The sequence below is a fragment of the Schistocerca americana genome, chromosome 2 (assembly GCF_021461395.2).
Source record: "Schistocerca americana isolate TAMUIC-IGC-003095 chromosome 2, iqSchAmer2.1, whole genome shotgun sequence".
Taxonomy (NCBI): Eukaryota; Metazoa; Arthropoda; class Insecta; order Orthoptera; family Acrididae; genus Schistocerca; species Schistocerca americana.
The window spans coordinates 825,233,697-825,247,369 of record NC_060120.1 but is presented as its reverse complement, the minus strand read 5'-3'; the positions used below and the strand labels follow the sequence as shown (position 1 = coordinate 825,247,369).

At 44.1% G+C, this 13,673-nt stretch overlaps 1 protein-coding gene across 1 annotated transcript in view; it reads right to left on the bottom strand.

Annotated features, from left to right (window-relative positions):
* Positions 1–7,248: 7,248 nt before the first annotated feature.
* The window catches only part of LOC124596427, a 29,117-nt gene continuing 22,692 nt past the window's right edge, over positions 7,249–13,673 (bottom strand). Inside the window, exon 3 of the mRNA XM_047135559.1 lies at positions 7,249–7,542. Within this exon, the coding sequence (XP_046991515.1) occupies positions 7,343–7,542 (200 nt within the window). The 3' untranslated portion in view covers positions 7,249–7,342. The remainder of the gene's footprint in view (positions 7,543–13,673) is intronic.

The following is a 13,673-nucleotide window of genomic DNA, read 5'->3' as shown; positions in this document are numbered from 1 at the left end:
TCACAAATGAGTGCGCCATATAAGATAATTTTTTTTTTATTTGAGATTGGTGACAAAGACCTCCACTCAAGTCTAAAGAGAAATTAAATATCTTAGCTAAATTTCGTACACAGCGACATATTACGCAATACGCACCACACGTAAAATCATAGTGACACCTATTTGTGATTGCAAACTTTTTCGAAGTTCGTACAGTATCTTACTTAAATGCAAGTAACACAATAATAATGACCATGACATCTATTTGTGATTGCAAACCATTTCGAAGTTCGCGCAGTATCTTACTTAAATACAAGAATCACAGTAACTATGACCATTAATAAATGATGGACATGTCATCATGAAATTGACAGATAGAGGTATAAATAACGCAAAAATGATTTTTTGTACCGAATGGTTTCTGTATAAAAGTTTCGTGAAAGGCTGCAGGCCGTGCGCCTCTGTCATCGCAGCGCCTCGCCAACCGGCCGAAGTCGGGCAAACAATGGCCTCCCCTTCTGAACTAACTAATGAACTCGCCCAGCACTTCGGACGAAAATTGATTATGTGCATCGGCCACCGTATCCTGGGCAGCCCTGCGAGGAACCATAGCAGTGGTGGTAACTGAACACACCACAAGAAGACAGCTTTTTTCATATGAACGACTTCAGTGATTATTTAAAATTATTTTGTGAGAACAGGAGACCAACAAACGAAGTGGATATTCCGTCGAAATAGTTTCTTCTTCTCTTTCTCCGCAGGATGACCACAGACATGCCCAGACTATAAACAACAATTTTAATATCTATGTCTTGAATAGTTTTTGTATTGTCATTGTAACTTGAAGATGAGGTTTGTGCTTCGAAAGACGTTGCTTGATAAAATAGTGCCGCGCGGAGTGGCCTCGTGGTTTGAGGCGCCATGTCACGGATTGCGCGGTCCCTCCCGCCGGAGGTTAGAGTCCTCCCTCGGGCATGTGTGTGTGTTGTTCTTGGCACAACTTATTTTAAGTAGTGTGTAAGTCTAGGGACCGATGACCTCAGCAGTTTGGTCCCTTAGGAATTTACACACACACACACACACACACTCACACACACATACACACACTCACACAGACATTAAATAGTTTTAGTAAGTCAACGAAACTTTGCTACTGTTAAGCAGTCCGTGTAAAACGTTTTTGTATTGTTGATGTCGCTGACTAGTCCTGTTTTCAGTTCTGTTTAGTTGTAAACTTCGTATGTTTTCTTCGTGTAATGGGCTGTTGTATGTAACAGGTAACTGAAATGAAATAACTTTGCCGTAACCATACTAGTGCTTAATCTGTGAAGTCCGGTTTTAGCATTCACCAGAAAGTTCGAAGAGTCGGTATTTTAAAGGTATATATATTTTGGCTGTTTCGTATGTGGTGTTGTTTGCCGTATTATACCATATATTGTTACTGTTCTTAGACTTCTCTCTGTCTTTGATTCGGATTAGCCATCTTGGCAGGCGCTGCATATTCGAGAATTGGTCTAAATAAGGTCGTGCGTGTGAACTAATGTTTCCTTTGAAGTGCCACTAATGGTCCCTTTCATCAGTTTTAATTCTCCGAGTCGTCGCATTGTCTTTGCTTCGACGTGATTAGTTAATTATATGTTCCGTAGATCATTTGAACGATTGTTTTATCCAAATGATGTGGAACGAGTCAGTTCACATCCGTACACTGTACATAATTAGTGTTAACATTAATGAAGACATTTCTCAGTACTGTTGGTGTCACGACACTTAAAAAACGTACCCGTTTTCTTGATGTGTGGCGCTGTCTCAGGTGACCGTCGTAGTTCTAGCGTCTGCAGAGCAGCGATGTGCGGCGCGTGTAATTCCGCAATTACTCTCTAATGGAGCTCTGAAACCTCGTCAGATTCCAGAGTGTGATACTCCCGTTCGCTGGTCATACCATTAACCAATTTGACTCACTCATACGGCAGTGCACACAAGGAGACCAAACGTCAAGGCGGCAGACCTGTCACGAATGAACTGTCGGTACAGCTAAGTCCTAACCCCAGGCTCCCTAGTCAAGACCAGTGCTAGCGCGAAGTCACGGTTCAGGACAAGTGTCCCAAGTACAGCCTACTCATAACAAAAGTCAAGACCAGAATCCTGTCCACACCTTAGTCTGAATCAGAAGACCCACTCCAGACTATAGTCTGAATCGGAAGACCAAGTGTTTCCTCTCCTCACTTTCAATCAAACCTCAGTCAACTCCACAAAACCACTCCTGCAGCCTCCCCCACAGGGGTTTTGTGCCAATTACAAGACTTCACGAACTCTATGTCTCCCCTCTAACATACCTGCTCTACTTCACTGCCAATCAAGTTAATATTATTCTCCTTTCAGGAGAAGCAGCCAGTCTCTGACTCGCAAAGTCCTTCACAGAGAGTAGGAGAGATTATACTCCCAACTTGTTTTTTTCCACGGCCACTTTATACGGTAGGTTTTGAGTTTCCATATAACACTGAAGTGAACAACACGTGTATCATGGAGATCATTATCCGGACGCCCTATAACATTAACGCGTGTCTTATAAGGGGCCCATGCTAAACTAGGAGAAGTGTTTCTGTAGCCCAACACAGACCATTTCAGAGCATCCATCAATGTTGTGTTCCGTCTAAAACCATTTTGAAGGCCTGTGCCTTCCCAAAAAGCTAAGCAGGCAGAGGGATGACACCATCTGATGGTTCCCTCGATAGTGTCCTGCCCATGGTGAATAAGGAAACTCGCAAATTTTTACAGTGACCTAGATTTCTCTCCACACCACTGCCCTGCTGTGGCAAGAGGCACCTAACAGGTAGGTCCAGGTAGGCAGTTTTTTCGCCTCTTTGACCGAATGCATTGTCTGCACACCAGTGTAAGAAATACTTGGGCCCAGCATTCTGTCCCCGGTAAGTGCTTTGAGATGTTCCTTTCCCTAATACCTACACGTGACTTTCAAGCTCCAAACGTCCACTGCAAGATTTATTACTAAGTGACCAAACTGCCTGCTTGTTCTCAACCCCAGAAAATACTATTCGAAGGACAGCTACCGTAAATATCCCACATACATGAACAACATACATGCTCCCATCAATGCCTGCTCATGCTGATAACTCAACTCACAAAAATGTCTTGGGTGTAAAATCAAAGTTAAATTGTATCCTTGAATATGGAGAATAGTGAGAGTAACTCGTCTTCTCTAAATGTATGTTTCATGGATAAAAATTATTGTTTAAATTAATATGTATAGTGCCACATATAATCTGTTTTGAACTTTTCACAATACAAATCTATTGTTTCCACCTTAGCAAGCATATGTAATTCAAATAATGCTATACACTCGCAGTTAATTGTTTGTATTACTTTAATGCCCAGTAGATCTGACAATTTACAAATAAATGTAGATTCAGGGTAATCTGTAACACAGTATAATTATTGCAAAAATAAAACAACACACTAATCCAACTTGTTTTATTTCAGCTTTCTTTTTGTTTTTCTCTTGTATAAACATTTAGCGTATTTCTTTTTGGAGAGTTGGCAACACTGCTCAGGGCCGGCTTTCTGTGCGTCACCCTGCATTTGGTGGTTGAATGCGTAAACAGAATTCTCAGTTGGGCAACCCTTCTGGAATCCAAACTGTGGTACGGTGAATAAATTGTTTGTAATTAAATGTGAGATTACTCTTCGAATATTCTGAGAAAAGATATCACTAAGAAAATTGGACGATAACGGTTTAAGTGTTTCTTGTCATCTTTCTTACAAAGACGATTAATAGCTGCATGTGTTGTTCCTGCCCGAAAAAATTCGCTGTGCGTGATGCTTTACATATGAACCTGTAACTAAGGACATGACTTATTAAGGTGGAACGACTTTTCAAAATTCTGTTTCATAATCCATCAACAGCATATGAGCTTCTGTATAATGCTACTAGCTAAGAATTCCAGTGTTACCTGGGTAGTTATTTATTCCAGTCTTCTATTAGTCCATCCCCTTCTCTCTCCTCTCTGTCGCTCTAGACCTGCTCCTTCCTTCTCTCTGTCCATCTCCTCCTGCATCTCCCTCTGTCCTTGTCCTCCTCTCCCCTCTTTCTGTCAATCTGCTCCTGCCCCTTCTATCTCCTCCTCTCCCTCTAATTCCATCTCCTCCTCCCCCACCCTTTGTCAATCTCCTCCTTCCCATTTCTTCGTCAGTCTCCTCTTTCCTCTCTCTCTCTCTCTGTTCATCTCATCCTCCCTCCTCGTCTGTCCATCTCCTCCTCTTTCCTTTCTGCCTCCATCTCCTCCTCTTCCCTCTGTCTTTCCATTTCCTCCTCCCCCTCTGTCCATCCCCTCCTGCCTCATTTCTCTGCCTGTCTCTTCTTGCCCCTGCCTGCTGATCATCTCCTCTTTCTTTTCTCTGTCCCATCTGTCTGTCCATTTCGCCCTCCCCTATCTCTGTCCATCTCCACCTCCTCCTATATGTGCCTATCTCCTTCTTCTCCTTCACTGCTGTCCATATCGTCGTCCTCGCTTCCGTCTCTACGTTATCACACTCACCCAAGCTGGAGGCTGGTGGTTCTTATCGCTGAAGTAATTCTTTCCAGATTGCAACTAATATATGTACCAGATTTGACTGAAATCGTCCCAGGGTCTAGGATGAGGTTTGTGCCTGTGACTTTGATGGCATACGCACATGTCAAATGTATTTCGTACATATTTAACATATTTGCACACATATTTCACCTGTATGTATAGCGAATTTCGCCCTACAGTTTCATTTTCACCCATCGTAATGTCTAAAACGTCGTATCTCCTGAACTATGTGCTGTACAATGATGTCATTTTGGAGGTACATCCAATGGTATATGTGTGTACCGTCTCCAAATGTGTTTTCAACAGAGTTAGTAGTAAAGAAGTAATAAATTAAAAAGTCATGCTTGCTCACATATTTCAGTGTTTATGACATCACACGTCTTGAACTACACGCCGTAAGACGGCATTTTTCTAGGTTCTTTCAACGACTTATGCGGATGCCGTATGCGAAATGAGTTGCGAATAGAGGTATCAGTAAAGAAGTAACAAATTAAAACGTCATGCTTCTTATAGTCTAGCAGTTTTACTGCATGAACAGCGAAAATGTAAGCGACAAACTTTTTTCCTTTTATTATTTTGTGAGCCTCTTCAGCGAGAGAAATTTCGTTCAGGTTTGAAATTACATGTAAAATTTCTTGCAAGTCTTTAAGTGCTCTCACTCTTAAATACTGAATAACCAAAGTATGGGTATTCACGCGTCATAGGCTATGCTACTTTGTCACCCCTACCCCCACCCTTTTGAAAGGTGGGTGGTTCTTACCCCAATAGTGATCCTTTCCAGACAGTAGATGATATGTGTACCAAGTTTGGTTGAAATAAGTCCAGTGCTTTAGTAGGAGATGTGGAACATACATACATACGTTCATCTACATCTACATCCATACTCCGCAAGCCACCTGACGTTGTGTGGCGGAGGGTACTTTGAGTACCTCTATCGGTTCTCCCTTCTATTCCAGTCTCGTATTGTTCGTGGAAAGAAAGATTGTCGGTATGCCTCTGTGTGGGCTCTAGTTTTTATCCTGATGGTCTCTTCGCGATATATACATAGGAGGGAGCAATATACTGCTTGACTGCTTGATGAAGGTATGTTCTTGAAACTTCAACAAAAGCCCGTACCGAGCTACTGACCGTCTCTCCTGCAGAGTCTTCCACTGGAGTTTATCTATCATCTCCGTAACGCTTTCGCGATTACTAAATGATCATGTAACGAAGCGCGCTGCTCTCCGTTGGATCTTCTCTATCTCTTCTATCAACCCCATCTGGTACAGATCCCACACTGCTGAGCAGTGTTCAAGCAGTGGGCCTATGTTTTCGGATTGCATTTCCTTAGGGTTTTTCGAATGAATCTCAGTGTGGCATCTGCTTTACCGACGATCAACTTTATATGGTGATTCCATTTTAAATCACTCCTAATGCCTCCTCCCAGACAATTTATGGAATTAACTGCTTCCAGTTGCTGACCTGCTATATTGTAGCTAAATGATAAGGGATCTATCTTTCTATGTATTCGCAGCACATTGCACTTGTCTACATTGAGATTCAATTGCCATTCCCTGCACCATGCGTCAATTCGCTGCAGATCCTCCTGCATTTCAGTACAATTTTCCAATGTTACAACCTCGCGATATACCACAGCATCATCCGCAAAAAGCCTCAGTGAACTTCCGATGTCATCCACAAGGTCATTTATGTATATTGTGAATAGCAACGGTCCTACGGCACTCCCCTGCGGCACACCTGAAATCACTCTTACTTCGGAAAACTTCTCTCCATTGAGAATGACATGCTGCGTTCTGTTATCTAGGAACTCTTCAATCCAATCACACAATTGGTCTGATAGTCCATATGCTCCTACTTTGTTCATTAAACAACTGTGGGGAACTGTATCGAACGCCTTGCGGAAGTCAAGAAACACGGCATCTACCTGTGAACCCGTGTCTATGGCCCTCTGAGTCTCGTGGACGAAGAGCGCGAGCTGGATTTCACACGATCGTCTTTTTCGAAACCCATGCTGAATCCTACAGAGAAGATTTCTAGTCTCCAGAAAAGTCATTATACTCAAACATAATACGTGTTCCAAAATTCTACAACTGATCGACGTTAGAGATATAGGTCTATAGTTCTGCACGTCTGTTCGACATCCCTTCTTGAAAACGGGGATGACCTGGGCCCTTTTCCAATCTTTTGGAACGCTACGCTCTTCTAGAGACCTACGGTACACCGCTGCAAGAAGGGGGGGCAAGTTCCTTCGCGTACTCTGTGTAAAATTGAACTGGTATCCCATCAGGTCCAGCGGCCTTTCCTCTTTTGAGCGATTTTAATTGTTTCTCTATCCCTCTGTCATCTATTTCGGTATCTACCATTTTGTCATCTGTGCGACAATCTAGAGAAGGAACTACAGTGCAGTCTTCTTTTGTGAAACAGCTTTGGAGAAAGTCATTTAGTATTTCGGCCTTTAGTCTGTCATCCTCTGTTTCAATACCATTTTGGTCACAGAGTGTCTGGACATTTTGTTTTGATCCACCTACCGCTTGGACATAAGACGAAAATTTCTTAGGATTTTCTGCCAAGTCAGTACATAGAATTTTACGTACGTACATCCATTTTTATAATTTGCACGGATTAATTTCAATGAAGGATTTAGTGGTCGTTTGTAATAAAGTACAAAGAAGTCGGGTAAAAAAAGTTTTATTGGCGAGTTTTACATGTTAGACGGTGCGATGGGAGAGTGGGACGGTGCGGGGTGGGGTGTAGCGGCGGCGGCTGCGCCGGCGGCCTCAGGTGAAGCGCACAGTGGCGGTGCAGAGGAAGCCGGAGCGGAAGCGCGCGCCCGTGATGGAGCGGCCGAGGCGCGCCGCCACCGTCAGCGGGTACTCGGGCTTGCGGCCCAGCAGCAGCAGGTGCGGCGGCGCGTCCGGCTTGCAGATGCTCACCGCCAGCACGCGCTTCTCGCGGATCAGCCACGCCGGCACCTCGTCTGCAACACCACACGCCCCACTCTCACGGACAGACTTCAGCACTCGCTAATGAAAATCGTATTGCCATCTAAATACACGCTGCTGGACCCAAACTGTAACATCAGGAAAAACGGCCGAGTGGGAGTAGAACTCGTGTACTCAGGTTTACGTGCAGACCTAACTACATACACTACTGGCCATTAAAATAGCTACACCAAGAAGGAATGCAGATGATAAACGGGTATTCATTGCACAAATATATTATACTACAACTGACATGTGATTACATTTTCACGCAATTTGGGTGCATAAATCCTGAGAAATCAGTACCCAGAACAACCACCTCTGGCCGTAATAACAGCCTTGACACGCCTGGGCTTTGAGTCAAACAGAGCTTGGATGGCGTGTACAGGTACAGCTGTCCATGCAGTTTCAACACGATACCACAGTTCATCAAGAGTAGTGACTGGTGTATTGTGACGAGCCAGTTGCTCGGCCACCATTGACCAGACGTTTTCAGTTGGTGAGAGATCTGGAGAATGTGCTGGCCAGGGCAGCAGTCGACCATGTTCTGTATCCAGAAAGGCCCGTACAGGACCTGCAACATGCGGTCGTGCATTATCCTGCTGAAATGTAGGGTTTCGCAAGGATCGAATGAAGGGTAGAGCCACGGGTCGTAACACATCTGAAATGTAACGTCCACTGTTCAAAGTGCCGTCAATGCGGACAAGAGGTAACCGAGACGTGTAACCAATGGCACCCCATACCATCCCGCCGGGTGATACGCCAGTATGGCGATGACGAATACGCGCTTCCAATGTGCGTTCACCGCGATGTCGCCAGACACGGATGCGACCATCATGATGCTGTAAACAGAACCTGTATTCATCCGAAAACATTACGTTTTGCCATTCGTGCACCCAGGTTCGTCATTGAGTACACCATCACAGGCGCTCCTGTCTGTGATGCAGCGTCAAGGGTAACCGCAGCCATGGTCTCCGAGCTGATAGTCCATGCCGCTGCAAACATCGTCGAACTGTTCGTGCAGATGGTTGTTGTCTTGCAAACGTCCCCACGGGTTGACTCAGGGATCGAGACGTGGCTGCACGATCCGTTACAGCCATGCGGATAAGATGCCTGTCATCTCGACTGCTAGTGATACGAGGCCGTTGGGATCCATCACGGCGTTCCGTATTACCCTCCTGAACCCACCGATTCCATATTCTGCTAACAGTCATTGGATCTCGACCAACGCGAGCAGCAATGTCGCGATACGATCAACCGCAATCGCGATAGGCTACAATCCGACCTTTATCAAAGTCGGAAACGTTATGGTACGAGGCATCACAACGACGTTTCACCAGGCAACGCCGGTCAACTGCTCTTTGTGTATGAGAGATCGGTTGGAAACTTTCCTCATGTCAGCAAGTTGTAGGTGTCGCCACCGGTGTCAACCTTGTATGAATGCTCTGAAAAGCTAATAATTCGCATATCACAGCATCTTCTTCCCGTCGGTTAAATTTCGCGTCTGTAGCATGTCATCTTCGTGGAGTAGCAATTTTAATGGCCAGTAGTATATAACAGGCAAAAATCTTTGAGGTTCTCGGTTCGCAGACTATTATATATATATAATCTTGCAGATTCTCGTGATATAAGAATCTCCAAGATTTTTGCCTGTTTCCTTATAGATACTGGGAAGATATTGGTCCCAGGAATTCTAAAATCCTATCAAAATATCTACAGTAATTCGTCAGACTAGTCCGAACATACAGAAAGAAGCGAGCAGAGGATTTCAGTTTATATACGAGGGTAATCCCAAAAGTAAGATATCCTTTTTTTGTTATAAGTACGTAGATCTGTTTATTTCCACAATGGTTTACATCAGTTTACAGCTTGAACATTTAGCTTTTTTTCGACATAATCACCATTTCTGTCGATACAATTGACGCTGCGGCAGTTTTTGTATGCCCATCATACTAGATCGCCGCCATGCTGTTCGTAGTGAATTTCGGTCCGACCAGTAGCAAACTGTCTACACCACTTACGAAAATTTTTGACATATATGCATGGCTCACCATACACTTCCTTCAATTGGCGATGGATTTCAGTCGGCGCAGTGCTCTTTGCGTTCAAAAACCGAATAACTGCGCGCAATTCGCACTTGGCGGTAACATCCTGTGGGAGCACCACTCTCAACGGCTGCCAAGACAAGACTGAGCGCCTCAGTACGGCGTGCGCATGTTTAGACACAGCGCGTAAAGCACTCTTCATAACAGTGCGACCAACTGCCACACAAACAGAGTTCTGTAGTTATAAAACAATAGGAGACCTTACTTTTGGGATTACCCTCGTATATCGATACAGAAGATTTAATGTAACACTTATTTACTTACAAAAAATTGACTACAACTTACACTTTATGTTTCCATGCAGTAACAATCGTCTACTATGTTTTTGATGGATGATGAATGCAGTGTATGTTCTAATGGCGAAAAGGTATTTTTTATGTGATATAATCATAAAATAACAACTTCCAGAATGTTTAACTTGTGCTGTGAAACCTTGCTTCTTGCCAAATTTCGTGATTCAACGTCAACGGGAAGTGCCCTATAGGTCTTGATGAGTGCGTTTGCGAGTATTAAAATGTATGACATAAATGGCAGCTTTTTTGATTGCAGTGATTTAGAAGCTTAAATCTTTTACATTGCCAAAGGACCGTAGACCTTAGTAAGTGACATAAATTTGAATTTTATAAGCCATCCTGTTCACAGACTGACACACAAACGGATAAAAAGACAAAATATTTTTTCGTGTCATGTAATTACAAATTAATAATTTTAGGATTTTTCCTTACTTGAACTGTGAAACTTTGCGTCTTGCCAAATTTCATGATTCTAGGGCAACGGAAAGCTCGGGAGTTTCCGAGTATCAAAATATGTGACATAAATGGCTGTTTCTTTTGATTGCACTAACTTAGAAGCTTACAATTTTTTCACTGCCAAAGGGCTTTAGACCTTAGTACGTGGCATAAATTTGAGTTTGAAACGGCGACCGGTTATAGAGACAAAGTGTCTTAGCAGACGGGCCGACACCAACATAGAGATGGACGAAAAATGACAAAATATTTGTTCGTGTTATGTAATTACAAAAATATGTTCAAATGTGTGTGAAATCTTATGGGACTTCACCGCTAAGGTCATCAGTCCCTAAGCTTACACACTACTTAACCTAAATTATCCTAAGGACAAACACACACACCCATAGTGAGATTCTCACTCTGCAGCGGAGTGTGCGCTGATATGAAACTTCCTGGCAGATTAAAACTGTGTGCCCGACCGAGACACGAACTCGGGACCTTTGCCTTTCGCGGGCAAGTGCTCTACCATCTGAGCTACCGAAGCACGACTCACGCCCGGTACTCACAGCTTTACTTCTACCAGTACCTCGTCTCCTACCTTCCAAACTTTACAGAAGCTCTCCTGCGAACCTTGCAGAACTAGCACTCCTGAAAGAAAGGAGTGCTAGTTCTTTCTTTCAGAAGTGCTAGTTCTGCAAGGTTCGCAGGAGAGCTACTGTAAAGTTTGGAAGGTAGGAGACGAGGTACTGGCAGAAGTAAAGCTGTGAGTACCGGGCGTGAGTCGTGCTTCGGTAGCTTGGCTCTAAGCACTATGGGACTTAACATCTCAGGTCATCAGTCCGCTAGAACTTAGAACTACTTAAACCTAACTAATCTAAGGACATCACATACATCCATGCCCGAGGCAGGATTCGAACCTGCGACCGTAGCGGTCGCGCGGTTCCAGACTGAAGCGCCTAGAACCGCTCGGCCACCAGCGGCCGGCGCTTCGGTAGCTCAGATGGTAGAGCACTTGCCCCCGAAAGGCAAAGGTCCCGAGTTCGAGTCTCGGTCGGGCACACAGATTTAATCTGCCAGGAAATTTCACACACACCCATGTCCGAGGGATGACTCGAACCTCCGCCGGGACCAGCCGCACAGTCCATGACTGCAGCGCCTTAGACCGTATGTAATTAAAAATTAACAATTTTTTGCTTTCCTTTACTGTGAAGCCTTGCCCCTTGCTAAGTTCAAATGGTTCAAATGGCTCTGAGCACTATGGGACTCAACTGCTGTGGTCATAAGTCCCCTAGAACTTAGAACTACTTAAACCTAACTAACCTAAGGACAGCACACAACACCCAGCCATCACGAGGCAGAGAAAATCCCTGACCCCGCCGGGAATCGAACCCGGGAACCCGGGCGTGGGAAGCGAGAACGCTACCGCACGACCACGAGATGCGGGCCCCTTGCTAAGTTTCATGTCTGTAGGTTTCGATGAGTGAGTTCTCGAGTATCAAAATATGTGACAAACGTCTGTATCTTTTTGATTGCATTGACTTAGAACCTTCAGATTTTTATACTGGACCTTAATATGCGACATAAGTTTGAACTTGATACGTCTACCCGTTACTGAGGAAAAGGTGTATTAACGGTCGGATACACACACAGACACACAGTCCACGAAGCGATCTTATAAGAGTTATGTTTTTTAGAGACTTAGGCACGGAACCCCAATGACCTAATTTTACTACCTGTTGTTGCTGCTATTATTAGCCTACTGCTGTGGTCTCCAGTTCAGACACTGGTTTGATGCAGCTCTCGAAGCTAGTCTGTCCTTGCAGGAGTTTTCATCTCTGCGTAACTACTACAGTCTATCTAGTGATATAATCAAGCTTGGTGCATATTAGGAACCTTTCGACACCAGTGGGTATCGATCACTTCAGTAATCGGCTACTATGTAAGCGATATATATGGGGAGGACAAAAATAGGGAAACAAGAAAAACACAACACATCACCATGCCTAATGTGAGGTAGGTTGACGCTGGATGATGCAAGGATGGCCGTCGTTAAAGAGTGAGATAAGCTTGAACGGCAACGTCTCGAACGCATTGCGAATTCCGAGCACGTTGCAATGCATGGGATGAAGATACGCGGTGGATGTTACCTATACCCTGATCAAAATAACGTGAATGACAGCAGGTTACGGAGGGGTGATGTCAGTTTGTCTGCGCACACAATATGGCTATTGCAGCAACACCTGGGCATTTCCGTTCTGGATACGCTGGTCGTTATCGTGCAGTATCGGTTTGCTTCGCCGGGTGGTAGCAGTCTTCTCATTTTCCTGGGCACTTTCACAACTAATTTAGCGCGTTACGTCAAGTAAAGTAGACACGCCGCACAGAGAAACAATGCAAACAACAAAGACGAATCACTGATGTTACGTTACCGGCCGCAAGAGTCGTCTGCAACTGACAGTGGTAGCTAGCACCTGAGGTAGCAGAGCGATATGACAACGGCGGACAGAGCAGAATAGAATGCGGTACTGTGGAAGGTACACACGATAGGCTGTCGGTCACCGGCTATTTTGTTGATTGTAATAGACATCATGTATTGTAATAGAGGCAAGCACACGACCTACAAAACAGTCGGGCTGACAAAAAAGATGAGACAAGCTCTATTTTCCTACCGACTCGACCCTGATACGATACGCATACGCGTTTAAATGGCTTTAAGCACACGACTATCGGTTGAGTTGTCACTCTGTGTTGATGCGTTGTGTTAAAAATGTATATTAATACAGTCCTTGGTTATCATACTAGCAGTGCAGAATATCATGACAGAAACATAAATAAAAAAACTATGGGAGGAAGTATGTGTGGAGCTTATTGGTAACTGAAACGATTTGGATTTGAAGGATAAAATAAAGCGGGGTAAGGAAATTCTAACTTCATATATGTATTACTTAGCTGCTTCATCATACCGCCAATGAACTGACACAAGTGGTGACAAAGTAATCGGCGAAATAATCCCTAATTTGCATTTCGCCATTTGTACCTCTTGTGCCTTGCAGTGATATACTTTCAAAGAGTGGTCCATGTAATCTCCATGTAATCTGCCTTCAAATCTAATACCGCCTTTCTTTCTTACAGAGCTGTGTGCTGCTTGAAAAATATGAGTAGTATGTGGCATACTAAACCTAAGCTTCTGTGGAATATCCTCCAAAAACTGCCAAAATTCTAAATGTGAATTCCATGATAAGCCTTGCACTACATGGACTCCGTCTTCAGGCCACAAGTGGCCCATCGGGACCA